The sequence below is a fragment of the Sus scrofa genome, chromosome 18, assembly GCF_000003025.6.
Source record: "Sus scrofa isolate TJ Tabasco breed Duroc chromosome 18, Sscrofa11.1, whole genome shotgun sequence".
Lineage (NCBI taxonomy): Eukaryota > Metazoa > Chordata > Mammalia > Artiodactyla > Suidae > Sus > Sus scrofa.
Window position 1 is genome coordinate 13,367,666 of NC_010460.4, and position 27,865 is coordinate 13,395,530.

The 27,865-nt window shown below is 38.6% G+C and overlaps 1 protein-coding gene across 2 annotated transcripts in view; it reads left to right on the forward strand.

The window, feature by feature from the left end:
• MTPN (myotrophin) overlaps nt 1-27,632 on the forward strand; it is a 65,249-nt gene extending 37,617 nt beyond the window's left edge. Inside the window, exons 2-5 of one of the 2 annotated variants that reach the window (XM_021078487.1) lie at nt 1,468-1,581; nt 2,414-2,497; nt 15,328-15,453; nt 24,400-27,632. In XM_021078487.1, coding sequence (XP_020934146.1) covers nt 1,468-1,581; nt 2,414-2,497; nt 15,328-15,453; nt 24,400-24,486 — 411 coding nt within the window. In that variant the 3' untranslated portion in view covers nt 24,487-27,632. 2 annotated transcript variants of the gene reach the window in all.

Sequence of the window (27,865 nt, forward strand, 5' to 3'; positions counted from 1 at the left end):
GGCAGGTGATGTCACCTCAGAGAATGCTTTTTTCTTTAAGTACCATCCCTTGAATAATAAGTAAGATGATATAGATGACTGATACTTACTGGAGGATGTAGAATCTTGAAATTAAACTTTTTCCTTAGGGAGGAAAAAAAAATGCCTCTATTTATTTCATGATTTTTGTTTTGTTTTTTTGTTTGTTTTGCTTTTAGGGCCATATCCACCACATATGAAGATTCCCAGGCTAGAGGTTGAATCAGAGCTGTAGCTGCTGGCCTTCACCACAGCCACAGCCCATGGCAACACCGGATCCTTAACTCACTGAGCAAGGCCAGGGATCAAACCCACAACCTCATGGTTCCTAGTCAGATTCGTTTCCGCTGTGCCACAATGGGAACTCCTGTCTTTTTGTCCTTTTAGGGTGGCATCTGAAGGGTTACCAGGCTTGGGGTCCAATCGGAGCTGTAGCCGCTGGCCTACACCACAGCCACAGCAACGCAGGATCCACAGCTCATGGAAACACTGGATCTTTAATCCACTGATTGAGGCCAGGGTTTGAACCTGGGTCCTCATGCCTACCATTCCAGTTTGTTAACCACTGAGCCATGACAGGAACTCTGTTTAATGATTTTGAATTGTTATGACTTCATTGTTTGAAAAATTGATGCATTATCTCTATAGTGACCCTTGACATTAAACTGAAAAGACTAAGTAATGGACTTGATTCAGTTTATTTTGGTATATCTGTTATGTACAAAGATCACTGACAATAACTAAGCATATTCTGTTAACCTACAGTAACTAAACATATTCTGTTAATGTTAGCTGTAATATTTTAAATGCTTTACATGGCTCTTGTAGTCTAATTCTCACAACTTTCGTGACATGTACATATTGTTATCGCCTTGTTTAGTCATGTGATTATTTGATTAATATTTGCACAGTAAGCTCTGCAGTTAGAAGCCATGTCTGATTTTGTTCACCATTGTCCCCTCTGTGCACAGAGCTGGCCATACAGTAGGGCTCTAGTAAATGTTGAATGAAAGGAAATGCTTAGTAGGAAATACTGATCACCCTTGTGATAATGATGTCTGCCTCTATCAAAGTAGTGGTGCTTTCTTTGACAAGTTCAAATTCTTAGATTTTGTATAGATCATATGACATATTTTAACACTCCAGTCTTTGGGGGCCATATCTTGACATCACGCTAATTGAAGTCCTTAGAAATAGAGTACAGTAATGTATTTCATTACATGTAACATTTATTTTTATTATTTTCAACTTAACTAATCATTTGAATTGCAGTCATACTGTGTGCTGTTGTACAGAATTTGATTTCAAGTTCTTGGTTACTTATTTCACTTTGCAAGAAATGTAATTCATGAAACTCCCATGGCTTTAAGAAAGTAAAAATGTCAGATGCTCACTTCCCTTCTTCAGTTATCCTTATGAATATTGTTTTCCTTTGGCTTCTCTTATAAGGGAGAAGATGTCAACCGGACACTAGAAGGTGGAAGGAAGCCCCTTCATTATGCAGCAGATTGTGGGCAGCTTGAAATCCTGGAATTTCTGCTGCTGAAAGGAGCAGATATTAATGTATGTAAAGAACACTGTCATTCTAGAAAAAATTCCTATCGTATACCTTGGGGTAATTATTTTCTGTAGATTTGTAAAATAGTATCTGTGGAAAGCTCATTTGAATTAAGAATATAGTCTAAAATTATACCAAATTTTTGTAACTTAGAAATGTATAGTTAGGATTTTTTTTTTTTAAACTAGGAGTTAGGATGTTTCAAGTTCTAAAGCAACTTGGGAATTAGTTCTATCTATAAGTAGCAAATGGCTGTCACCCAGTGGAACATAGGGCTCTGCAGTCATCTGAGGAACCTAAACTGGTTTTTTGGACCAAGATCAGACAGGAGCAGTCACCTCTGGGCTGTTGCCTTTTGTAGCTGCTGCTTTTCAGATTTTTTAGAAAAATGTTTAAGAAACCATGGCAGTGAATGAGAACTTTTCACTTTGCAGGTGATGCCCAGTTATGGCAGTCTTTTGCCTCGCTGGTGGCTATGTTCCATTCCTCCCAAGATTCACTTCCTGGGCCTTGTTGACATGTATGTCTACATAGTGGGAAGTTGAGGTTCAGAGAGGTTAATAGTCACATAGTAAGTGGTAGAACCCAGATTTGAGCTGGGGTCAAAACCCTGCTTCCTCTCTTTCACTTTGTTGACTCCCAGGGAGAAACTGCTTATGGGCTAGGGCCTCTGGCAGCTCTCTATGAGGTAGAAAACTTGTAGCTATGAAGTGATTTTACATAGAAAGGCAAATAGGTAAACATTGACTTTGAAATATTTACAAGCTTTCTCTAATTGGATCTGGAAAGGAAGAAATGAAAAAATGGATAAGGTGATTTGTATCTATTATTTCATAGGCTCCAGATAAGCATCATATTACACCTCTTCTCTCTGCCGTCTATGAAGGTCATGTTTCCTGTGTGAAATTGCTTCTGTCAAAGGTGAGGTAATTGCTGATTGTTACTGCTTTTTCCATTATGTGTAGCCATTTAAGCTAAGTGTTGGGTTGTTAATTTACTTAAATTTTGTGTGGCATCCGAGTCATAACACCAGAGGTGAGATCCAAAATTGGGGTCTAGAGCAGTATTGCTCAAAGGAACTGGCCCACAAGCTCTTTGTTACCAGTTCATGGTGGGTAAGGAGCTTGAGCTAGAATTTAAGTCAACACAGTCTTCCTCATCAAGAATATCCTGATATTAAAAAAAAAAAAAGTTAGCCAAACCAGGTAATGGAGAAAATGTTGTCCGGGGCTCTTAACAGTTTACAGACTGGTGCTAGATTCACATACCACCCTTCGGGTAACCCCAGTTTGAAATTTTCGTGGTACGTCCTGGGCAGGATTATTAGAGGCAGGTTGCCTTAAGGACTCTCCAAGTCATCTGGGGTTTTGATGTGATTGAGATCGTGGTAAATTTGTAGTGTCCCACTATTTTGTCATTGAACTTCATCTAAGAGCTTGTAATAGCAAAGTCCTCAGAATTAACCAGTCAGTTGCAGCCATTCTAGTTGTATTAGATGGAACCTGCAAATGTTGAAAGACAAGAAATCTTCATAAAATAAGGTACCAATATCAATCCCAAGCTTGTCTTTTCAGGCCATACCCTGGAAAGTGCTATTCATAACATGTCATTTTGGATTTGTTTTGTTTTGTTTTGTTTTGTTTCTGTAGGGCTGCACCCATGGCATATGGAGGTTCCCAGGCTAGGGGTCAAATCAGAGCTGTAGCTGCCGGCCTACACCACAGCTCACGGCCACGCCAGATCCTTGACCCACAGAGCAAGGCCAGGGATCGAACCTACATCCTCATGGGTGCTAGTCAGATTCGTTTCTGCTGAGCCACCACAGGAACTCCTCATTTGGAATTTTAAAATAAGCCGTGTTAAAAGAAGCACCGAAGAAATAGCAGTTAAATTAGTCATGTACATGAGGCATTTTGCCACAGTGCCTGACACAAGGTAAGTGCTCAATAAATAGAAGCTTTTATTACAGAAAGGATTGAAGAGGATTTTATGCTTCATAGATTCATCTTCAGTAAGATTTGGAGAACATTGGGAAGAAAGCACCTTTGTCTCAACATTGATTGACAAAGATACTGTTATTTTGCTGCAGTGTCTTTAAAGCAGTTAATTTGGGTCCTGTAAAACTAGGGGTTTTAACTATACCTTCATGTTAAATACAAATACTGGATTTCTTTCAATGTGCGGTGGTGTGGTTTTGCAAGTTTTGGAGGGCTTAGGGATGTTTTGGTGTATATCAACACTAATTTTTAGATGTTAAACACCATACTGATATGAAAAGCCAAAATAAATAGAAATATTATTCATTGCCACTGTAATGGACCCAGAATCTGTGTTAGGTTGTGCTCACAAAGATTTCTAGCCCTTGTGTCTTTTTCCTTACTGTGCATCCCTTCCCTCAACCCATGAAAAGATTAAAAAGTACCTTTGAAAACTATTGGATAGTGTCATCCCTAGGGGAATATTTTTGCATATTAAATTAAAGACTGGTTGTTGCAGGCTTTGAATATTAATTTATATTTTATGAACGATTTAATACAATTTTGGTATTTTATTGGTTAGGACTCTGTATTGCAAATAACTAAACCCAGCTCCGACAGGCTTAAACCGTAAAGAAAGAGCGTGTTGACTCTCATAGCTCTGTGGTTGAGGCACATCTTACCCGTGTGCTTAAGCCCCAGGACCAGCATCTGATTTCTTTTTGTGTATCTCTCAGGCTCTTTCTCAGTGTTGATTTAATTCCTCTGGCCTCAATCCATCTGCTACGTGTAGAATAAAAGGAACAGTTAACAATACTGCATTATATTTGAAAGTTGCTAAGAGAGTACGGGGAAAAAAATTTATAATTATGTGAGGTGGTGGATGCTAATTAAACTTACTGTGATAATCATGTCATACTATATATACATATCAAATCAAATTAAGCTAATAGTATTACATGTCAGTTGTATCTCAGTTACAAATTAATAAGTTCATAAGTCGGAATAAAAAACAAGAACAAATGACTCCTCCCTTCCCCTTCTTTCTCGCTCTTTCCCTGACCTTTTCTACCCAGCCACAGGTTTTGTTTTCTGAAAATAAAAACCTCCATGGGCTCCTTTTTAGTTTAGAGCTCTGATCATTTCCTAAGTAAGATGCCCGTAAGTTCCTAGCCAGATCTCAACCTTAGGTAAGAACTATATTTCTCTCTGATAGGCCTCTCTTTCCTCCTGGGAGAAACAAAACAAGGTGTAATTATTCTCATGCTAGGGAATATTGTTGTTCTATTTTATATTCCTTATTCCCAAAACAGGTTTCCAGGTCATTGAGATCCCGTGGTTAGAAGATTCCATTATTAACAAGTCTTCTACATTAGGAGGAGAACTTTTGAGTTCCTGAAAAGTTGGCTTGATGTGAATGTACGTTAGGCCCTAATATGTTATCCCAGTAGTATTTTTATAAATATGTACTGTGTTGCCAAATTATTGATTGTAAGCTGAGTTGTCTGACTTAACTAATTTTTTCTTTTTATTTTACTTGTTCCTCTAATATTCTTTCCTTTGTGTCTGTGCCTTAATTTTTGTGGCTAAATAGGTGACATTCAGAGATAGCTATATTGAGGGCAGATCAGTTATAACCATGTAGAGCTACTTATTTTAGATGAAAGATACTTTTTTTTTTTTTTACCTTTTTGAGAGCATCATAATAAAATTCAGTTCTACTTTTTCAAAATTAATTACTTTGATTTTATTTTCACATAAGCTGCTTTAATGAATACCCTGTAGCTCTCTTAGCTAAATTGGGGTTCGGGGGAGAACTATGTTTTTCCAAAATCTTTAATTGATGAAATAAGGCTATTTAACTGCATTTTTAAGTTGCAGTCAATGTTTGTATTAGGAAATTTGGTTTCTCCTGCCTTTTATCAAAAGGAGAACCCTTTTGGAGTTCCCATTGTGGCTCAGTGGGTTACGAACCTGACTAGTATCAATAAGGATGCGGGTTCGATCCCTGGCCTCGCTTAGTGGGTTAGGGATCTGGCATTGCAGTGAGCTGTGGCTTAGTTCACCGATGCAGCTCAGATCCAGTGTTGCTATGGCTGTGGTGTAGGCCGGGAGCTGCAACTCTGATTCAACCCCTAGCCCGGGAACTTCCATATGCTACAGGTGCAGCCCTAAAAAGAAATTTTTAAAAAAACAAACAAAAAAAAGGAGAACCCTTATGGATTATTATGAGTTCATTTTAAAAGTATGTAGCTTAGAAGTTTTCTAGATTTGTCTACATCGCTAATGTACAGGTGACCTTCGAACAACAAATTTTTGTACTGAACTGATCCACTTACATGCAGATTTCTTTCAGTTGTAAATGCTGCAGTATTCTACACAGTGTGCAGCTGGTTGAATCCATTGATGTGGAGGGACCACAGATATGAAAGGCTGACAAAAAGTTACATATGGATTTTCAACTGTGTGTAGAGGATCGGTGCCTTAACCCCTGCATTATTCAAGGGTCAACTATAATTCCACTGATATATTCTTGGATTGGGGGGAAAAAACCAAAATAATAAATTTTACAACTAAATATGATCACAACTAATAGGGAAAAACAAAAATTATAAAAATAACTGCCTTTAGCAAACTCTATGTGATATGTTACTTCACTTACAGGACAAGGTTTTTTTTTTTTTAATTTTAATGCAATGGAAGATGTAGTTTGTAACATAAGTAGGAACTTAAAACCTTTAATTCCTTATTGCCGTATGACAAAAGAAGAATCTAACATAATCTAATAGTGCTAGGTACTTTGTTTATATAATCTTCAAATACTTAAGTATAACAATCTGCATTTTATGGACGAGGTGACCGTCAGTCTCACTGAGGTTAAATAACCTGAAGTCAAACAGAATATAATAAAATCAAGATTTGCTCCAGGATATATGATTCAAAAGCCAGTTTGGGGGAGTTCCCATTGTGGCAAAGTGGAAATGAATCCTACTAGTATCCATGAGGATGCTGCATGGCCTCCTCACTCAATGGGTCGTTGCTGTGAGCCGTGGTGGAGGTCACAGACGTGGCTCAGATCCTGCATTGCTATGGCTGTGTTGTAGGCTGGCAGCTGTAGCTCTGATTTGACCCCTAGCCTGGAAACCTCCATATGGCACAGGTGTACCCTAAAAAGGCAAAAAAAAAAATTAAAAAACCCATCTTCTTTCTACTACTTGAGAGTGCCTTTCAGACTTACCATCAGGGACAATTATGTGAAATGATTATATGTATTTCTGCACATAGAAGTATTTGACCTAATTTTTAATTAATAACATGCATAAAAGAAAAGCAGAGATCAACACTTTGGACTTCCACTTCGTAACTGAGGTCTGAGCACCTGCCATGGTATCCCCTTTTGCCCTCCAGTGACAGACAGAAAAGATGTTTTTAAAATGAATGAATCAGTGTCTGCTTTAGACAAGGAATTAGAATGAATCCTTGAGAGACAGAAAGCAGGTGGGATAAGGTTGAAGAAGACATTCCCAAACATGAGCAAGAGAGGACTGTTGAAAAAGGTAGGAGCTGATCCAAGGCAGCTTCAAGCCCAGAAGTGGTCAGTACCCTTGAGCAACAGATGAGTGAAGAGTTGGATGCACTTTCAGGAAGAAACAAATTAAACCCAAAGGGAAAGACTGAGTTAGATGCAAGAGGAAGGTAATCAAGAAATTAGTATGTGAATAAAGCTAGACAAATACTGAAATACAAAACAAACATTTATTAAAAAAATAAGGTAAAACTGTAGAACTGCTGAGTAATAACTTACACGATGCATAGGGAAGGAGCAGAGCTCTTGGTACTCTCACCAAGTCCAGAGTAGCTGAGAAACATTAATAAAACTAATTGGTGAGAGGAGACAAATGAAGCAGGTTAAAAAAAAAAAAAAATGCAGGCTGGAGAAGCATCCTGGTGAATTTAGCAGTCTCAAGGAGTAAGAAGCCCAGGTGAGAGTATGAAACAGAGAAGAGGTGGCGGCTGCACAGCGGTCAGTAGAAAGGCCACACCTCAGAGACTTCAGCCTGATTTTGTGAAAGCAACAAGTCAGACCTTGTAAGCACCTGTCATTTTAAATTGTATTTATCTCACAGTTGAATAAGGTTCCTCCTTTTTTTTCCCCTAAAGAAATCTTGACCGGAAATTTTTGGAATAAGAGAAATATTTAGAAGATATGTAATAGGAGTTCCCTGGTGGCTTAGCAGTTAAGATTCAGCATTGTGACTGCTGTGGTCTGGGTTCAGTCTCGGGCCTGGGAACTTCCATATGCCACTGGTGCAGCCAAAGAAAAGGTGTGTAAAAACATTACTGAAGTAATCTTCCTGATTAAAATCTCAAATGCCTGAATAAAAGCAGTGTTGCATGAACACAATTTTAGAAGAGGTTAATCATGAAATGGTACTCTTGAATCATATAGCAGCTGATGGATGTTTACAAGTCCAAAATTTATTTATTTTTCACAGTTGGACATAAGTTGGCATCTCCATCTAGTTTCTATGTGGTCAAAGAAACAATTCTCTAAGAGAAATAATAAATTTGCCTGTATCATTAATATACTATCATGTTAGGTACTTCCTGTAATATTAATATTACATAGTATTTAATATATCAAATTTTCTATAATACTTATTAAAATTCCTTATAATTTATGTAATCTCTTTGATACTAAAAGATTTTAAGAAGTCAGGTAGCCTTGTTCTCTAATCCATTTCTAAATACTCCCACTATAGGTATTGTGGAGAAAGGAAACCACTTAAGTGTTTGATTGTATTATCTTTTAAAGATGCTAAGTTCGCTGTCGTTTAGAATTTAGACAGGTAAGCTTTCAGTTTACTCTAGTGTGTGTTTAAACTCTGCCCCTTGGGAGTTCCCATCATGGCTCAGCGGATTAAGAACCCAGCTAGTATCCAAGAGGATGTGGGTTCCATCCCTGGCCTCGCTCAGTGGGTAAAGGATCCAGCGTTGCCATGAGCTGTAGAATAGGTTGCAGAGGCAGCTTGGCTCCTTTGTTGCTGTGGCTGTGGTGTAGGCAGGCAGCTGCAGCTCTAATTTGACCCCTAGCCCAGGGACTTCCATATGCTGCAGGTACACCCCGTAAATAAAAAAATAAACTCTGCTCTTTATATGCTACCTACTGCTATTAAAAATAACCATTCAACCTGTTAGAATAATAATTCTTTATAACAAATAAGTAGAAAAAATACAAATGAGTATCACAAATCTCATGAATTGAAAATTTAATGAAAGTTTTTAAAACATCATTACTGCTTTATTATTAGATTATAGAAAACATATTTCTAGTTATAAATTCATTTGTTACTGGTGATGTTTAGCATATTAAGCTATATCTGAGAGAGAAAAGTCTAAAGAAACTTGGCTTTTTTGTTTCCATCATTTCTCTCCTTTACACTGTGTCAAAGAATTTACCCCCTTAGGCTGTCTGCTATAAACTTTACAACAAAAATACGTAACTGCTGATTCTTGTGCAGCTCTGATGCTGGTGACCCACAACTGTTTCAGGCTACTCTGTACATTCATGGAATAAATAAGTGATAAACACAACAAAGATTAACTCACTTTTATAAAAAGGAAGTCAAAATGATTATTATGTGCCATTGCTACAGAGGGTAGAAACTACTAAACATCAGTTTGCTAAGAAAATATAGAAAACCATCTTTCTCAACAAAATACTAGCAAACCGAATCCAAATGGGATTTATCCCAGGGATTGCTTGTTCAGTATCTGCACATAATCACTGTGATAACAACACATTAACAAATTGAAGAAGAAAAACTATATGATCTCTCAATAGATGGAGAAAAAGCATTTGACAAAATTCAGTAGTCACTGTTAATAAAGAAAACTCTCCAGAAAGTGGGCATAGAGGGACCTTTCTCAACGTAATAAAGCCATACATGACAAGCCCACAGCTAACATTATTCTCAATGGTGGAAAGCTGAAAGCATTTCTTCTAAGATCAGGAGTAAGACAAGGATGTCCACTGCCATCACCTTTATTGAACATAATTTTGGAAGTCTCAGCCATGCCAATCAGAGAAGTAAAAGAAATGAAAGGAATCCAAATTGGAAAAGAAGTAAAAGTATCACTTTTTGCAGATACATGATACTATACATAGAAAATCCTAAAGATGCTATCAGAAAACTATTAGAACTCAACAGTTAATTTGGTAACAGGATAGAAAATCATTACACAGAAATCTCTTGCATTCCTGTACACTAACAATGAAAGATCAGAAAGAAAAATTAAGGAAACAATCCCTTTTACCATCGTACCAGAAAGAATAAAATACCTAGGAATAAACCTGCCTCAAGAGACAAAAGACCTATACTCTGAAAACTATAAGATGCTGATGAAATCAAAGATGACACAAAGAGAAGGAAAGATATACCATGCTCTTGAGTTGGTAGAATCAGTATTATCAAAATGAGCATCCTACCCAGTTTACAGATTCAGTGCAATCCCTATCAAGTTACCAATGTCATTCTTCACAGAACTGGAACAAAAAAAAAATTAATTTATATAGAAATGCAAAAGACTCCAAATAGCCAAAGCAGTCTTTGAAAAAGGAAAATGGAACTGGAGGAATCAGACTCCCTGACATCAGACTATACTGCAAAGCTGCAGCCATCAAAACAGTATGGTACTGGCACAAAAACAAATACAGATCAGTAGAACAGGATAAAAAGCCCAGAGATAAACCCATGTACCTGTGGTCAACTAATCTGTGGCAAAGGAGGCAAAAATATACAGTGGAGAAGAGGAAGTCTCTTCAATAAGTGGTGCCGGGAAAACTGAATGGCTACATGTGAAAGAGTGAAATTAGAATATTCTGTAACATTATACACAAAAATAAGCTCAAAGTGGATTAAAGACATAAATATAAGGCTAAATACTATAAAACTAGAGGGAAATATAGCAGAACATTCTTTGACAAGATCTTTTTTGATCTACCACCTAGAGTAGTGGAAATAAAAAAATAAATTGGGACCTAATTAAACTTAAAAGTTTCTGCACAGCAAAGGAAACCACTAAAAAAGAAAAAACCCACAGAATGGGAAAAAAATCTTTGCAAATGAAAAACCTAAAAAGGATTAATCTCCAAAATACACAAATATCTCATCAGCTTTATACTGAAAAAAAAAAAAGCCAATTAAAAAACAGAAGATCTAAACAGACTCTTCTCCAGAGAAGACAGATGGCCAAAAAGCACATGAAAAGATGCTCAACATCACTAATTACTAGAGAAATGCAAATCAGAACTACAGTGACGCATTACCTCACACCAGTAAGAATGGCCATCATCAAAAAGTCTACAAACATGGAGTTCCCGTCGTGGCTCAGTGGTTAACGAATCCGACTAGGAACCATGAAGTTGCAGATTCGATCCCTGACCTTGCTCAGTGGGTTAAGGATCCAGCATTGCCATGAGCTGTGGTGTAGGTTGCAGATGCGGCTCATATCCCGCGTTGCTGTGGTATAGGCCAGCGGCTGTAGCTCCTGTTAGACCCCTAGCCTGGGAACCACCATATGCCGCAAGTGCGGCCCTGGAAAGGCAAAAAGACAAAAAAAATTTTTTTAAAAGTCTACAAACAATAACTGCTGGAGAGGGTGTGGAGAAAAAGGAACCCTCCTACGCTATTAGTGGGAATGTAAGTTGGTGCAACCACCATGGAGAACAGTATGGAAATTCCTCAGAAAACTAAATGTAGAACTACCATATAATCCAGCAGTCCCACTCCTGGGCATATATCCAGAGAAAACCATAATTTGAGAAGATACCTGCAACCTAAATGTCCATTATTAGAGGAATGGATAAAACAGATGTGGTACATACATATAATGGACTATATTACTCAGCCATAAAAAGGAACAAAATAATGCCATTTGCAGCAACATGGATGGACCTAGAGATTATCATACTAAGTGCAGTTAAGTCAGACAGAGACAGACAGATATCAAATGATATCATTTATATGTAGAATCTAATTTAAAACAATACACATAACTTATTCACAAAATGGAAACAGACCAAGGATTTCAGAATCAAACCTTTGGTTACCATAGGGGAAACTATTAGAGGGAGGGATAAGTTAGGAGGATGGAAATAACATATACACACTACTGTTTATATACTATAGATAACTAATAAGGACCTACTATATAGCACAGGGAAATCTCAATGTTCTGTAATAACCTATATGGTGGAAAAAAGAATGGATATGGGTATAACTGATTCACTTTGCAATTCACCTGAAACTAATATAATACTGTAAGTCAACTTATACTCCAATAAAAACATTTTTTAAAAAGAGGGAAAACCATTTCGTCTGATAACATTGACGTTATTTTCTCACTGTATTTTCTGTGCTGTATTAAAAATCAAGCAGCCAGTTAATAATAAAATGTTAATACCTCTCTCAAACACCAGCACTGTCAAAGCCTCAAGAAGTATCTATGGTAGAGATTTTGCTGCTTGAATTGAAAATCAAGTGTGTAAGATATCAGGGCTGAGTAGTCAGCCCTGAATTTTCAGCCTAAACAAATAGGTGTGCGTGTAGGTACAACCATTTTTTACTCAAGTTACTCACTGTTCCACTCCCAGTAAAATCTAAACAGCTTCACACATCCTCATGCACACATGTTATGATTACTTGGAACCCCCCAAGTTCTGTTCTGTATAACACAGGCAAGTCAGGCTTCAGAAAGATTTTAGGCCATGTAACCTGCAGAGAAATCAGCGATGCCTTTCTGAATTGCCTTATTTTAAGAAGAACTGCATTATAAAAGGCCTATTGGAGTTGATGGAGCTAGAAAATTTACCCTCTAGGAGTTCCCGTCATGGCGCAGTGGTTAACGAATCCGACTAGGAACCATGAGGTTGCGGGTTCGGTCCCTGCCCTTGCTCAGTGGGTTAACGATCCGGCGTTGCCGTGAGCTGTGATGTAGGTTGCAGACGAGGCTCGGATCCCGCGTTGCTGTGGCTCTGGCGTAGGCCAGTGGCTACAGCTCCGATTCAACCCCTGGCCTGGGAACCTCCATATGCCGCGGGAGCGGCCCAAGAAATAGCAACAACAGCAAAAAAGACAAAAGACAAAAAGACAAAAAAAAAAAAAAAAAGAAAGAAAAAGAAAAAGAAAATTCACCCTCTAAATAACTGAAATAGAACAGTTGTTAAGCTCTTTTGAGTCATCTCACAAATGTCATCCACAAGTATGTACATTGTAAGCTCATCGTTGTGTTTTACGTATTTAGCTCTTTTAGACTGGAGTATATCATTATTTTAGATAGTTTGTGCTAGTGACATAAACTGTGTGTTATGACATCATTTGGTTCTCACTTCTTCCTTAATAGCCCTACGGCTTCGAGCAAGTTCCTTACCATCTCAGCTTGAGCTTTCTTTTCTGCAACATGGAGTCAGTACTTATCACATAGAGTTGATGAGAGGATAAATTAGTTCATAGTTAAAATAGTGCTTGTACATAGGAAATACCATTAAAGTGCTTCACATGTATGAACTCCTTTAATCAACACAGTGATGCCGTGAAGTAGGTACGATTTTTATCCCCCATGTTACCATGGGGAAGCTGAGCCACGTGTCATCAGGAAGCTTTCTCAGGATCACACAGCTGGTTAGAAGGAGAGTTAGCATTCACACCCATCACTTTGGCTCCAGAGCTTGTGTTTGTAACCACTGTATTGCACTGCCTCTCAGTGTAGCCAAGTAGTTAAATGAGATGGTATGTGCAAGTCATTGGCAACAGTACTGAGATTGTCAAATTCTCAGCAAATAATAAGACCAGTTAGGATTGATACAAGAAACTGAGGAATTTCTCAAAAAAGGGAAGACCTGCTATAAAAATGAGTGTTCCCTGAAAAACTGGTTTTATGAAAATAACTGTTTTGAGTACAAATAAACCTATTCATCTAAAACTTACAATATTCCACCTCATGAGTAATATAATAGTTCACTGTCTGTCTTTGAAGAAAGTATTTGAAGGCTCCTTTATACTTTACCCCAGCCCTGTATTTCCATGGTGAACTTTTCTCTGAAACCTTCAAATGATCTTTCTATTCTTGCTAGATATGACTGCAGTAGAGATGTTAAAAATCCTATTTTCACATGAGTGATATAAACAAATCCAAGACCATTATATATGCACCTGAAAATGTAGTCCCTATATAGTCACTGTGTCCATCTGAGAAAGCAAGTGAAAAGACACGTGGAATGCCTCATTGCTCAGAGGTGGGGTCTTCATTTGTTAGTTATTGTTATAGAAATAAGTTGGGGTGACTGCCTCAGCTTCTTAAGAGTTTATTGAGGTTATAAGAATCTTTTTTTCATTTGAAAGAGATTTAAATAACAGCACTTATCCCATCATGTCAGTTAAAGGCTTCCTGAGGCAAGTGGTGTCATTTATACATGTCCTTCCCTGTGGTGCGGTGAGCACCTTGTTTAGAGAGGCACAGGGTGCTGCAGAAGAAGAGCACGGCACTGAAGTTAGAAAAGCTGGATTTAACATCGGGTCCTGTGGCATAGCCAGAAAGCACACCTACCAGGTGATTAGGGCCTGTGGAAAGCGCTATAAGAGAAGTAAAGTTCAACTAACGAAAACTTCTGATTGTGGAGATTTAAACAAGAAATTGGCTCATTTTGTGGCTGAATAATATTCCACCGTATAATTAGTTCTTATTTTAACAGAAATAGAATTTTTGAACTAGAATATTTTGTAGAAGTCATGTTAGGTTTACCATTTTATTTATAGATGCAGAAAGTAGCACAGAGAGGTTAAGAAACTTGCCTAAAGTTACATAGCTAATTTCTAGTAAAACTGGAATTTGCAGCCAGCTTCAGTATGTCCTTGAACCACACCACCTGCTTTATTTATTTTTTTATTGAAGTGTAGTTGATGTACAATATTATATAAGTTATAGGTGTAGGGTATAGTGATTCACAGTTTTTAAGGTAATACTCCATGTGTAGTTGCTCTAAAGTACTAGCTACATTCCCCCTGCTGTGCAGTACATCCTTACCATTTGTGACAACATGGATGGACCTTGAAGGCATTATGCTAAATAAAATAAAGACAAATACTGCATGATCTCACTTACATGTGGAATCTAGAACAAAAATAAACTCCCAGATAGAAGAGATTAGTGGTTGTCAGAGATGGGGGTCGGCAGGTTGGAGGGGTCAGAAACGGTGAAGAGCGTCAAAAGGTACAAACTTCGAGTTACCAGATAAGTAAGTTCTGGAGGTGTGTGTGTAGCATGGTGACTAGTTACCTATACTGTACTGTGTATGTAAAAGTTGTTAAGAGAATATATCTTAAAAGTTCACATCACAAGAAGAAAACTTGGGAACTTTGTATGGTGATCGGTGTTAACTAATCTTATAATCATTTTGCAATATGTACATATATCAAATCAGTATGTTGTATATCTAAAACTAATACAGTGTTCTATATTGATTATATCTCAGAAAAAAAAAAAAAGAGGGGGAGTTCCCTGGTAGTCTGGGGATTCAGTGCTTTCACTGCTGCAGCCCACTGGATGCCACAGCCAAAAAAGGGGCAGTGGCTCTTAACCAGATGCCTGAAGGCATGCAGCGCAAGGCTGAGCAGCTGGCTCCGCCGTGTCCTCAGTACCCCAAACTCTGCTCCCATCTTCCCCAGTCTTTGTGTTCACAAGATGATTGCTCCAGGCGTTGTGTGTGTGTTTTAGGCAGGGAGACCAGGGGACAGAGCTGAAGACCCTCTCCCCTGGAGCTTTACTGGAAGAGGACAGCTGTCCAGGAGAGAGGCCAGATTTGTGCCACATGGCCACCATTGCCTTTACGGGAGGCTGGAGGTTTGTGTTTGTTTTTTGTTTACTTTTTCAGCTTCTATAGGAAAGGAAAGTGTAGAGAAGAGGATTGCAGGAGACATGGAGCCAAGCTACAGTAACTGCCCTGAAGTATGATCAGCAAGGGCATACAGGAGGAGAGGGAGCCAGCTGACTGGGAAGTTCCAGAAGGCCTCATGGAATGTAACAGTTGAATCAGGGGTTAAAAGGAATGGACAAAGAATTACTTTGTTCCTTTACATTTTAAGAGTCCTTATGGGACATTTAAAATATCACATTAAAGAAAATACACTTTTCATTCAGGTGTTCATTTTGTATTTGATTCTAACCTCCTTCTTTCCAAAAGTGAGTTGAATATACCAAATCATGTTATTTCTGAGATAATGGTTACATTCTAAGGTATAAAACAGTGTCTAGCAACACGTACAGAAATGTCCAAGACTTGGTGCACGTGAGTGTGTGCGCGCGCACGCGCGTGCCCAAATGCTAAATTTTGCGTTGAAACAGAGTTGCTTGGTATACTAACAATTGATCAGTAGTATAATTATAATCATCTTCACCACAAAAACCTTTCGTCACAATAATGTCAGATAACTTCAGTACAAGTTTCTCATTTAAGAGTTTCATTCTAAAATGTTACCAACCCAGTTTTCTTGGCCTAATTTGTGCAGATTAAGAACTGGTGGCATAAAGCAGAATTGGGCTATCTGAAGTAAGAAGTGGATAAAGATACTCTTGCTGTTATCTTTCTTTCTAGCTACATTGTCAACTATTCTATTCAAGAACAGAGATAACTGAGTTTTTTAAACACTTCTCATATTTTGCAGTTTACTATCTGATAATACCTGATTATCTAAAACCCTAACTTTCGAAAATCAAGAAATTACTTGTAAGGCTTTAAAGCATTTTACTCCCTAGAATGACAAATGGCCCATCTCTGTACTTGGGCCTCTTAACTTGGCTGTAGCCACCTTCTCCTTTTCCAGGAAACATTATCACAGCCTGAATCATGTCCTAAATATAAGCAGATGAACCTAGTCCTGATTCTAATCCAAACTGAAGGTTTTCAATATTGAAATTACCTGGAAATAATTAAATACTTTATGTGGTGTTAAGGGGCAGCCTAATCACAGTGGCAGTGTTTTGTTGATCTACTCACAATAATTTGTCCTCAGTGAATAATAGTTTTTATCTAGTCCTTTATTTATGTATGTATAGTCCCTTTCTATATCAGTATATTTAATAAACGTTTAATTCTTTAATGATTTTTATTTTTTCCAGTGTAGTTGGTTTACAGTGCTCTGTCAATTTTCTACTGTACAGCAAGGTGACCCAGTCACACACATACATATATACATTCTTTTTCTCACATTATCATGCTCCATCGTAAATGACTAGATATAGTTCCCAGTGCTATACAGCAGATTTCATTGCTTATCCATTCCAAAGGCAACAGTTTGCATCAAACATTTAATTCTTATAATTTCATTTGAGTGCCTGCTATTTACACTGTGCAAGGCCTTGTGAGTCGAGAGACTGATAAGCTTGGTTACTGCTTTCCATATATTCATCTAGTGAACTGTAAAACAAGTGCATGAAAGTGTTGTGATGGCTGTGATGGGAGAGTGTGTAACAGCAGGGATCTGAAGGAAGAGGAGGTCAAGTGTGATTGTGGGAGTTAAGAGGCTGTGTGTGTTATAAATAAGGATGTCATTACATCTTCAAGTATGACACAGGTAACTTCAAAAGCGGCTGACCCTTGAACTCAGTCTTAGAAATTGGGAGTACCGTTCCAAGCAGAAGCCAGCAGTGTGAGTAAGGTCACAGGGATCAGAAAGAAAGAGCATGATGCTTTAGAACAAGGTAGATTGTTCAGCACAGCTGCAACATAGGCTCAAAGGGATTTAGCAAAAACTGTGATTCAGCAGGCAGGTAGTGAGCAGATTTTACCTTATACATCATGTTACGTATCTCACTCTCTTCTGTGCGGATGCCATTAAAGATGTTTAGGTGGGTAGTATGATGATAAGACTGGCATTTTACAAAGGTCACTCAAACAAGATGTATGGAGTCTGAATTGGAGTAGTGTGAGAAGTGAAAAAACAGACTTTTGCCTTAGAATTTTCATATGAAAATCTTGAACCAAGAAGGTAGTGGTAGCAATGATAGGTGAAGAATGTTAAGAACATTATGGTCTAAAGATTTGGTGACTCATTACAGGTGAAGTAAAGAAAAACTGTATGTGGTGTCTCCACATTTTCTGGAAGGTCATTCTTTGTCATGGTAGAGAATGAATACTACTGAGAAAGAAACTAGTTTGTAGGAAAAGATTCTGGATTCATTTTAGGAAAGGTTGAGTTCAAAGTATTTGCGGGACTTAAAGTACATAAGTCTCACTGGCATGTATCCATATATATTTTTTATTTATATATGTGTGTGTGTGTGTGTGTGTATATATGGGCTTAAAGGTCAGGATAGATGTTCAAAAGGGGGATAAAAGTTGGAAGTTAAATCGTAACATGGATGAGATGATCAAGCAAAAGCATATTCAGCAAGTGGTGAAGAGTGACAAAGGCCAGAAACATGGAGAATCCCAGCGTATAAATAAAGCAGAGAAAGTCAAGTGGGGGTGGAGAGTGGAAGGAGTAGGTGCAGGAGGAAGGAGAGGTGGCCAGGCAGAACCTGGAGATATACTGTCGTTAGAGCTAGGGCTGTAATAAGTTAGGAATAAATCCGTCATCACTGTTCAGATACCACAAACGTTGAACGAACTTGACATTTAGACGATATTAATGACCAAGTCCAAAGTATTTTCAGGACAGTCTAGTTTAGGCTGAAAATTGTTTTCTGTATCCATTTTTTACTCTTCTTTTTAGAAAGAGAAACCCAAAAGTTTTATCAGGGCATGTGGCAGCCTAGCTATTCCTTGTATCTCAGTTTGCCTTGCAGTGGGTATGGCTGTATGTCTGAGGCTGGACTGATGGGATGTGCATAAATGATGTGGGTCACTTCCAGATCATCACTCACAACATGAAGCCGCTTGCTCTGGGCTTCCCACCCCAGCCCCCAACCCCGCATCCAGCAGGCTGCAAGCAGACGTGAAGGTCAGCACACTTAGCATTGCTGTTCTTTGAGGGAAAAATAAATTAACTTAGTTTAAATCCATTGTGTTTAAGCCTTTCTTTTTTAGAGCAGTTTAGTCAGACCACAACAAATAGGGTCAAAAGTTGTTATTTGTAAATGAGTGAACAGGTCCTGGGAAAATCAGGTGTGGATCTCCTAATTCTGTCATTTGGGAAGGTTGCACTGGGTTGTGATATTGAAATAGTAGAAATAAAACTACTCATAGTAGTCTGCCAGGTACCACAGTGAACAGTGTTTACCTAAAATTAATTTAAGCATTGTTTATGTATTTTAGCTGTAAGAATCTATCAGTATTCAGGGCCAGGTGGCTTTACTGGTGAGTTCTGTTGAACATTTAAAGAAGACATAATACCAATCCTTCTCAGACTCTTCCCAAAAATAGTCCAGACGGGACCACTTCCAAACTCATTTTACCAGGCCTGCATTACCTCTATACCAAAGCCAGACAGGGATGCCACAAGAAAAGAAAAGTGCAGACCAATATTCCTGATGAACATAGATGCAAAAAGTCTCAGCAAATATTAGCAAACTAAATTCCACAGGCTCATACTCCATGATAACTGAGATTTATTCGAGGAACACAAGGATGATTCAGCATGTGCAGTTAATCTGATATACCACAGTAACAAAATGAAGGGTAGAAATCATATGATTATCTCAATAGATGCAGAAAAAACATTTGACATAATTCAGCATTCATTCATAATGAAAACACTCAACAAACTGGGTGTAGAAGGAACATACCTTAGCATAATAAAGGCCACATGCAACAAGCCCACAGCTGATGTGGGACTCAGTGATGGAAAAACTGAAAACTTTCCTCTAAGAGAGAAACAAGATGAGGATAGTTCCTCTCACCACTTATTTAACATGCTACTGGAAGCCTCTAGCCAGAGCAGTTAGGCAAGAAAAGAAATAAAAGGCGTTCAAATTGGAAGAGAAGAAGTAAATGCTGTTTGCAGATGACACAATATTCTATGTAGAAAACCCTAAAGACAGCACTTAAAAAAGAAAAAAAGCCGTTAGAACTGTTCAACTAATTCACTAAAGTTGCAGGATACAAAATATATAAAAATCAGTTGGTCTCTATACACTAATAACAAATTATTAGAGAATTTTTTAAAATTTCACTTACAGTTGCATCAAAAAGAATAAAATACTTAGGAATAAATTTAACCAAGGAGGCAAAAGACCTGTATGCTGAAACTGTAAGACACTGATCAGAGATACTGAAGAAGACACAAATAAATGGAAAGATATTCTGTGCTCAAGCATTGGCAGAATTAAAATTGTTTAAATGTCCGTAGTGCCCAAAGCAAGATTTAATGTGATTTCTATCAGAAATGCAATGGCATTTTTCACAGATCTAGATTAAATAATGCTAAAATTTATGTAGAATGACAGCAGATCCCAAATGGCTAAAAACATCTTGAGAACGGAGCAAGGGACATCACATTTCCTGATATCGAACTGTTACACATATGTAGGAGTCAAAAACAGTATGGTACTGACATAAAAACAGGCACATAGATTAAAGACTTTAGCATAAAACCTGAAACCATAAAATTCCTAGAAGAAACATAGATGGCAAGCTCTTTGACATTTGCCTTGGCACTGAGTTTTTGAACTTGACACCAAAAGCAAAGAAAACCACCAACAAAATGAAAAGGCAACCTATAAAGTAGAAGAAAAATATTTTCAAATTATATATCTGATTTGATATTAATACTCAAAATATATATAAAGAATTCACATAACTAAATAGAAAAAAACTCAGTAGAAGAAAAATCTGATTTTAAAATGGGCAGAGTATCCAAACAGACATTTTTACAAAGAAGACATGCAGATGACCAAAGGTACAAGAAAAGTTTCCTCGACATCACTAATCATCAGGGGAAATGCAAATCAAAAACCGTGATGAATTTTCACCGCATACCTGTTAAAATGTCTGCTATCAAAAATGCAGGAAGAGTTCCCTTGTGGCACAGTGGATTAAGGATCCAGCATTGTCCCTGAAGCAGCCGCTTAGGTCACTGCCGTGGTGTAGGTTTCATCCCTGACTTGGGAACTTCCAAATGCCACAGGCACAACAACAACCAAAAAAAGAGAGACAAGAAAAAGCAAGTGTTGGCAAGGATGTGGAAAAATGGGAGCCCTTGTGCCCTGTTGGTGGGGTTGTAAGTTGGTACAGCCTCTGTGGAAAACAGTATGGAGGTTCTTCAAAAAATAAAAAATTGGGACTACCATGTGATCCAGCAGTTCCACTTCTAGGTGTTTATCTGAAGGGGACAAAAATCCTAACTTGAGAAGATAACTATACCTTGTGTTCGCTGCAGCATTATTTACTATAGCCAAGATATGAAAATAACCTCAGTGTTTATCAACAGATGCTTGGGTAAACAATGATAAAATGCATACACACATATTGCAGTGGAATATTATTCAGCTATTTTTTAAAAAAGAAAATACTGCCATTTGCAACAACATGGATGGACCTTGAGGGCATTATGCTAAGTGAAATAAAGACAAATACTGCATTATCTCATTTTTATGTGCAATCTCAAAACAAAACTCATAGGTAACAGAGAACAGCTTGGTGGTGGGTGGGGGGTAGACGTGAAGGTGGTCAAAAGGTACAAACTTCCAGTTCTAAGATAAATAATTCCTGGGGATATAATGTATAATATGATGACTTTGGGGGAGGGGGAGTCCCAGTTTTTATAGACTATAAAAGTTAATCTTGACAAAATAGAAATTCGGCGATTTAGGAGGTGGAGTGATGGGAAGGTATGCAAAGTATCTTATAGAGAAATGAGTTACCCTCAAAATTGATGAGCAAGAAACACAGGTTTAAAAAATATATCACAAATGTATGCAGAAACAAAGTGCTATTTTAAGTTTAAGAAATTGAGATTTGGGGAAGAAGGTGGTGGTACGCTAGCTTCATCCATGTATCAGGAGTCAGAAAGTAATAGGTAGAGTTAACAACTCAAATAGCGGCATGAATATATCATTTAGAGCCTTGGAAATAACCACTAGAACAGTAACAAAAGGTTAAGTTTCTTTTTCTGATACAGAATCACTCTGTTTCTCTTATGATTACCTATTTATTTTTCAAAGAAATACGCACATTTTTAGGGCAAAAGAGTAGACAGAAACAGTAAGATGTTCACTGTATTTGGCTTATAGAATTAGGAGTTCTGTGGTGGGGTACTCAGTTCTGTGATTAGTTTGTATGATAATTAGAAAAATGATTTACATAAAATTTTAAATACTTTTATCAGCTAGATTTTGGGGGTTACAAATAGCACAAATTGATGCTAACAAGTAGAAAAGTAATGTTTGAAGATACTGGACTAGTCATAGAATCAGCAGGAAAGCTGGAGAACCAGGCTCAGAAGAGGCCAGAGCTATGACAGCTGTGACTCTAGATAGTAGAAACTTCTCAAGTGTCTCTTCTGAGTGATGCCACAGAAATACATGAGCTTAGTTACAGTCCCAGGATTCCACAGGGAGACAAGTGATCCCCACAAATGAAATTGGGGTGCCATTATCAAAAGAAGGGACATGAACTCTGGCGGCTAAAAAGCAACAGATGTTCCCTACGACATATAACTTTTTTTTTTTTTTTGTCTTTTTGCTATTTCTTGGGCTGCTCCCACGGCATATGGAGGTTCCCAGGCTAGGAGTCTGATCTGAGCTGTAGCCACTGGCCTACGCCAGAGCCACAGCAACGCTGGATCCGAGCCACGTCTGCAACCTACACCACAGCTCAGGGCAACGCTGGATCCTTAACCCACTGAGCAAGGGCAGGGACCGAACCCGCAACCTCATGGTTCCCAGTTGGATTCGTTAACCACTGCGCCACGACGGGAACTCCCGACATATAACTTTTTATTAATGCAGAATTACACTTTATGGGGCTAGCCATAAAAAGTTATCGACATGAATAAGAAAGAACTTGTTTTGAATACAGTGGTCCCTATTATCGTCACTTAACCTGTGGAGTTCTTACCACACTGAAGTTCTCACTCCGATTTCTCTCCCATTTGACTGTAAGTTCTCTGTGTTCCATAATGTGGTTAAACCCAATTAGAAAATGAGAAAAGAGAGACTTTCATAGTCATATTGAGGAGGACTTTGTGATGATTTAACACTTTCTAGAATGTCCGTCGCCTCCTTCCGGGTTTACCTAATCAACTTGGAGGCACTTATTAGGACTCAGCTCAAGCGCTTCCTCATCCACAAAGACTTCCTTAATCCTACCACATCCCATTCTGGGGTAGGATCCCGCTCATCGGCATGCCTGTTCTCATCCCACCATGTCCTACTGGCTGATGGGTCTTTCTCCCATACCAGCCAGACTGGCAGACTCTATCTTGTTTTTCTTTGATTTTCCAGCCCCTTACACAGTGTCTGTACATCAGGCCTTGAGTAAATATTTGTTGAATGATCGAATGGATTTGCCAAAGACAAGACGGGTAAGGCATTCCACATGGAAGCCAGCAAGTATGAAGGCTTTGGCATCTGGTACATTCAGGAATGGTGAGACATTCTGGAGGATTAGAGCATTGAAAGATTAATGGGAGACGAGACTGGTGAATTTGTCTAGCGTTAGTCTCTAGGGACCATTTATGCCAAGTTTAGACAATTCTGTAGGCCTTAGAACAGAAGAGTGAGAGAGTTGGCGATGGGGAGAGGACAGGAGCCTAGAGGTTCTTTGGGGAATAAAGATTAGTTGGGTGGGACCTAGCAGAGAGCCCTCAATCAGATGGTGGGATTTTGCTCTCTGGGAGTGTTAAAGAGGGTCCGACCTGGTTTGGGAGCCAATTCACTTATTGTACACGAGGCACTTTTCGAGAGGATAATATGGACAAGATTTCTACTCCCGTTGAATCTTTATTCTAATAAGGGAAGATAGATGAAAAGAATAGATGGACACAGCAGTATATGTACATATTCCAGAACAGCACTCTCCATGTGATGTGTTGAGAACAGGCTGGAGAGGATTCCTAGGCTAGAGCCCACATCCCAGTCATTTACTACTGCTAAGTTTTTGTAAGTATAATGACCAATATTGTGCATGTTCTTTAGGAATTCGTGTAAAATTAAAGTTTGACACTTCTGGATTTTAGAAATATTTAATACTTAGGCACTGTCCAAAAAGTATTGCAAAGAAGAAAAAATAATTTTGTCACATTAATACTTTCTTCTTTAGCAAAATGATTTCCCTCCCACCCTCCCACTTCTGTACCACACAGAGATCTTCTTATTGATTTGTCTTTTCAGGGCCACACCCATGGCATATGCAGGTTCCCTGGCTAGGGGTTAAATTGGAGCTTAGCTGCTGGCCACAGCCACAGCCATGCCAGATCCAAGCCGCATTTGCGACCTAGACCACAGCTCATGGCAATCTCAGATCCTTAACCTACTGAGCAATGCCAGGGATCAAACCTGCATCCTCATGGATGCTAGTCAGATTCGTTTCTGCTGAGCCATGGTGGGAACGCCCAAGATTTTTTTCAAAGCTTAATTAATTGGGTAAGTACATGATAGTGTAATAAAAGCCAGTCATTGCCTAAGTTATTTGCAAGTTGTGTTTGTAGTTTATAGTTTCTAGTGCCCAGAAGATAATCTGGTATTTTTACGACTTACTCTGTAACCTTACCAACTGTTTGGGGCTTTTTCCTTCAATAGAATGGACTCCACAAGAAAGGAGTTTCACCTATTCAAGTAATCGAGCCTTTCATCCTCTTCTCCTGTTTGTGGGCTCATTTAATGATGAAGGCGCTCTCCTCTCTTTTCCAGGGTGCTGATAAGACTGTGAAAGGTCCAGATGGACTGACTGCCTTTGAAGCCACTGACAACCAGGCAATCAAAGCCCTTCTTCAGTGATGGACGGATGGGCTAACAGCTCTGAAAGAATGACTCTCCTGTGGCCTCACACTGCTGCCTGTCTGTCTGTCACTCTCTATCTGCCAGCTTCTTCAGCTAAAATACTTTTAGAGGGGTGAGGGGAGAGAGAAATTCCTAACAAATCAGACTACCAGAACAAACAATGTTTGGGAGGAGAGGAAAAAACAAGATCAGGCTTTTACTAGGATTCCTGATCAGGTCAGCCTCTTTTCCATCTCCAGTAAAATACACAGCTTATACCCATGGGAGAGCAAAGACTAAATATACCGGTAACATTTGACCTTTTCAGCTCCCTAGCTAATGTATTAATCGGATTGTGTTGAGGGTCTGATTTTACCCAGGCCCACTCTCCATTTTTGGTAGCCCTACCTGTGCCAACAGTAGTGGCTGCTGTGACGTAACTTAGGGTGCTGAGATAAGCAATTAGCTCTAGCCTTCTGCCTTAAGATGCACTCTAGTGGGGATCTCCTGGCGTAGTCAAGAGCGCTGCCTGTGGTTGGTGACCAAATCTTCCCTCGGTGACTTGCAGCTTTATGTGGAAGCTCAGTTAAGGCGAGGAGGGGGCACACTCCTAAACTGCTGGACGGCTGAACTGTGGATTTCCTCTCCCCCTTCACATGGATTTCATGTCTCTTTAGATACAACTGACTAGTTTTATTTATAAAATCTCAAATTTTCAAAGTCTAAAGGAGAAATCATTCCAGTATGCATATTTTTTTTCTCCTCTAGATTCAGCCATTTATAGAACATTGAAACACTCTCAAACTCCTGCTGGTAGTAAAAGGGGATTTAAAAATAGAATCATAGCCATAAGCCTCTTAGTGTCATATAAAGAGAGAACAGTTGTCTTAGTACCTATGGATTTTTCTTCATTTGATCTTTGAATGGATTGGCCTCATGTTTGGAGAAGCAAGGAACAGTCTTTGGAATGCCTCTCTCAGACCCATCTTGGACGCTAATTATTTCACCAAAGCTATCACTGGGGTGAGATTTACTGTTTGAACAAATTTAACCCCATCCCTTCAAAAATATGCTTGGTACCAGGTCTCCCCGAGTTGTGGATAGGCTTCTGCTGAATGTATGCCAGCCCACCTGCATAATACATTTTTGTTTCTTTTCTCTATTTTTCATTGCATAAAATGTGACACCTTCAAATTATATTCTGTGTTCTTAAAATACAGTGCCCTAAAATGGTGTTCTTATGACCTCCAGAAAATATTTAGACGTATTTTCTAATGTTTATTTCATGAGCAGTACAGCTAATTAAAACATACTCCCTTAAATTTGCTGTCTCGCATTTAAAATATTAAGATTCCTTTGACTTGCCATCCATATAAGCTTACTAAAAATATTAGGGTTTTTCCTTAGCCATGTCATGCAATAATTGAATGTACCTCAAATTTTTAAAAGGGGGTGGGGAGGGTGGGTTAGGGACTTGTATTCAGATTGTGGATAATAAAGAATTAATGATGATTTTTTAGGCGATGTAGCATTCTACAGCAGGGTTAAACTAGTATCAAGAACAGTCAGCCTGGCCAGTACCAAAGCTTACTGACCAGTTGCTGATTGGTTGGTTGGTGTGTGCATTTGTGTGTGTGTATATTTTTCCCCCATGAACCCTTTTTTTAATCCTGTGGCTTTTTCACTTACAACTAGCCTAACCCTGTAATTTCCCTGTGTCCAAGAAAACAATCACAAAATGCTGGTTTAAATACTTTGATACATTTGGCAAATCTGCCATCTTAATGCAGCCTATGGAGTTGGATTGAAAGTCAGTAATCAGTCCTTTATAACGTCACTAAACGGAAACTCAGAGCTACCCTCATTGAGGAAGGAGGGCACTCTGTCAGCCTGAACTGTCAGCGTAGTGACAATGTGTTTTGTCATCTTTGTTTCCACCTCTTGGCACACTGCTTACGTAAAATTTTTAAAGGCTTCGGTTTTACCCTCCACGCAGTTTTTGGCCTTTAATTTCCAAGTGTTTTGTAGTTGGCGACTGCAGAGAGTGCATTGTCCTATCATTCATTCCTTGACCTGGTCTGCTTTCTACGGTCACCTGGTCTCGAGACCGTGGGGACCTCTGTGCCGTGTTTCCTGTGTCCGCGTAACGCAGTAGAGGCTACTTTGCCTGCTTCTTCTTTCTCGGCCATTTTGTAAAACCTGTAATCATGAAGCGATTGCTTGAGAAAAATAACAAACATAGACTAGACTGACCAAGATGGTTTATAATTTCTTTTTTTTTTTAAACTAGGTTATTTATAATGTATTTCTGAACCACTTGGCAGAGACATTCACAACACTTAATGTTCATATTTTGAGTAATGGAAGCTAAAACCTTGTCTGCTTTTTGGTACTACATGCATTAGTAGAAGGTTAAATAAGTTTTGTTCTCCACTGAAATAATATTTAACATCTCAGAAGAAATCTTGCATGTTCTGTAGTTTTGTATTAAGTCAGTCATTTCGTATGCACTATAGCAAGTGAAAACAGGTGATTTACCTGTCGACACTAGTATGTAACAAACCCCCGCTTGGCAGCTTCAGGCTGGTATCTGTAGATTACAGTTCCCCTACGGCACTGGAATTGGCCAAGTAGTTCTCTGCCCAGCACACCCTCTAAACCCAGTGGGGCATGGAGGGGAGGTGACTCACGCGGTGGGCGGAAGCTGCAAGCAAGTAGGCCTCCACTCATTGATTTCTTTCCCCCAAATAATGATTTCAAATCTGTGTGTACCTATTTGATTTTTTTTTTCCTAAAACTTCACCTGAGCTGCTGTTTTCTTCCATGCAATACGGTATACTCGATGGTGTATAGAAGAAGCTGGTGAGAGTGCCCTCCTACATAAGCAATTGCAGTGTTTTGCATGCAAAATTTAAAAAATTTAAATTGTCCTGATTCTATTTTGTAAATGGAGAAACAATCATATCTTTCTAAGCAGTAATGGAAGATGACTAGTGCTTTGTGCGTTTTGATATAGTTGAGTTCATTTTTTCCACAATGTAATACATTTGACACAATTGGGTTTCTCATATTATCCTAGTTCATGTACATCAGAATGCTAAATAATACTGTGTTTTAAGTTTTGTGTTGCAAGAACAAATGGAATAAACTTGAATTGTGCTACAGCCGTGTCAGCATTTTTCTCCTGTTACTGTCGCCTTTTCCAGTCTTCTCTACAATTGTGTCAGTACTTTGACTCAAACTTGTAATTGATCTAAATTTTCCCCTTTTATCTCACTTCTGGGGGAAAAAAGTAGAAAGAAAATAAAACATAGGAAAGGTTTAATTGAAACAAACTGTGCTAGTCATCAGGAAGTTTTGCTTTTCTGTCAATTTCCTAATAATACAAATTGTTTGA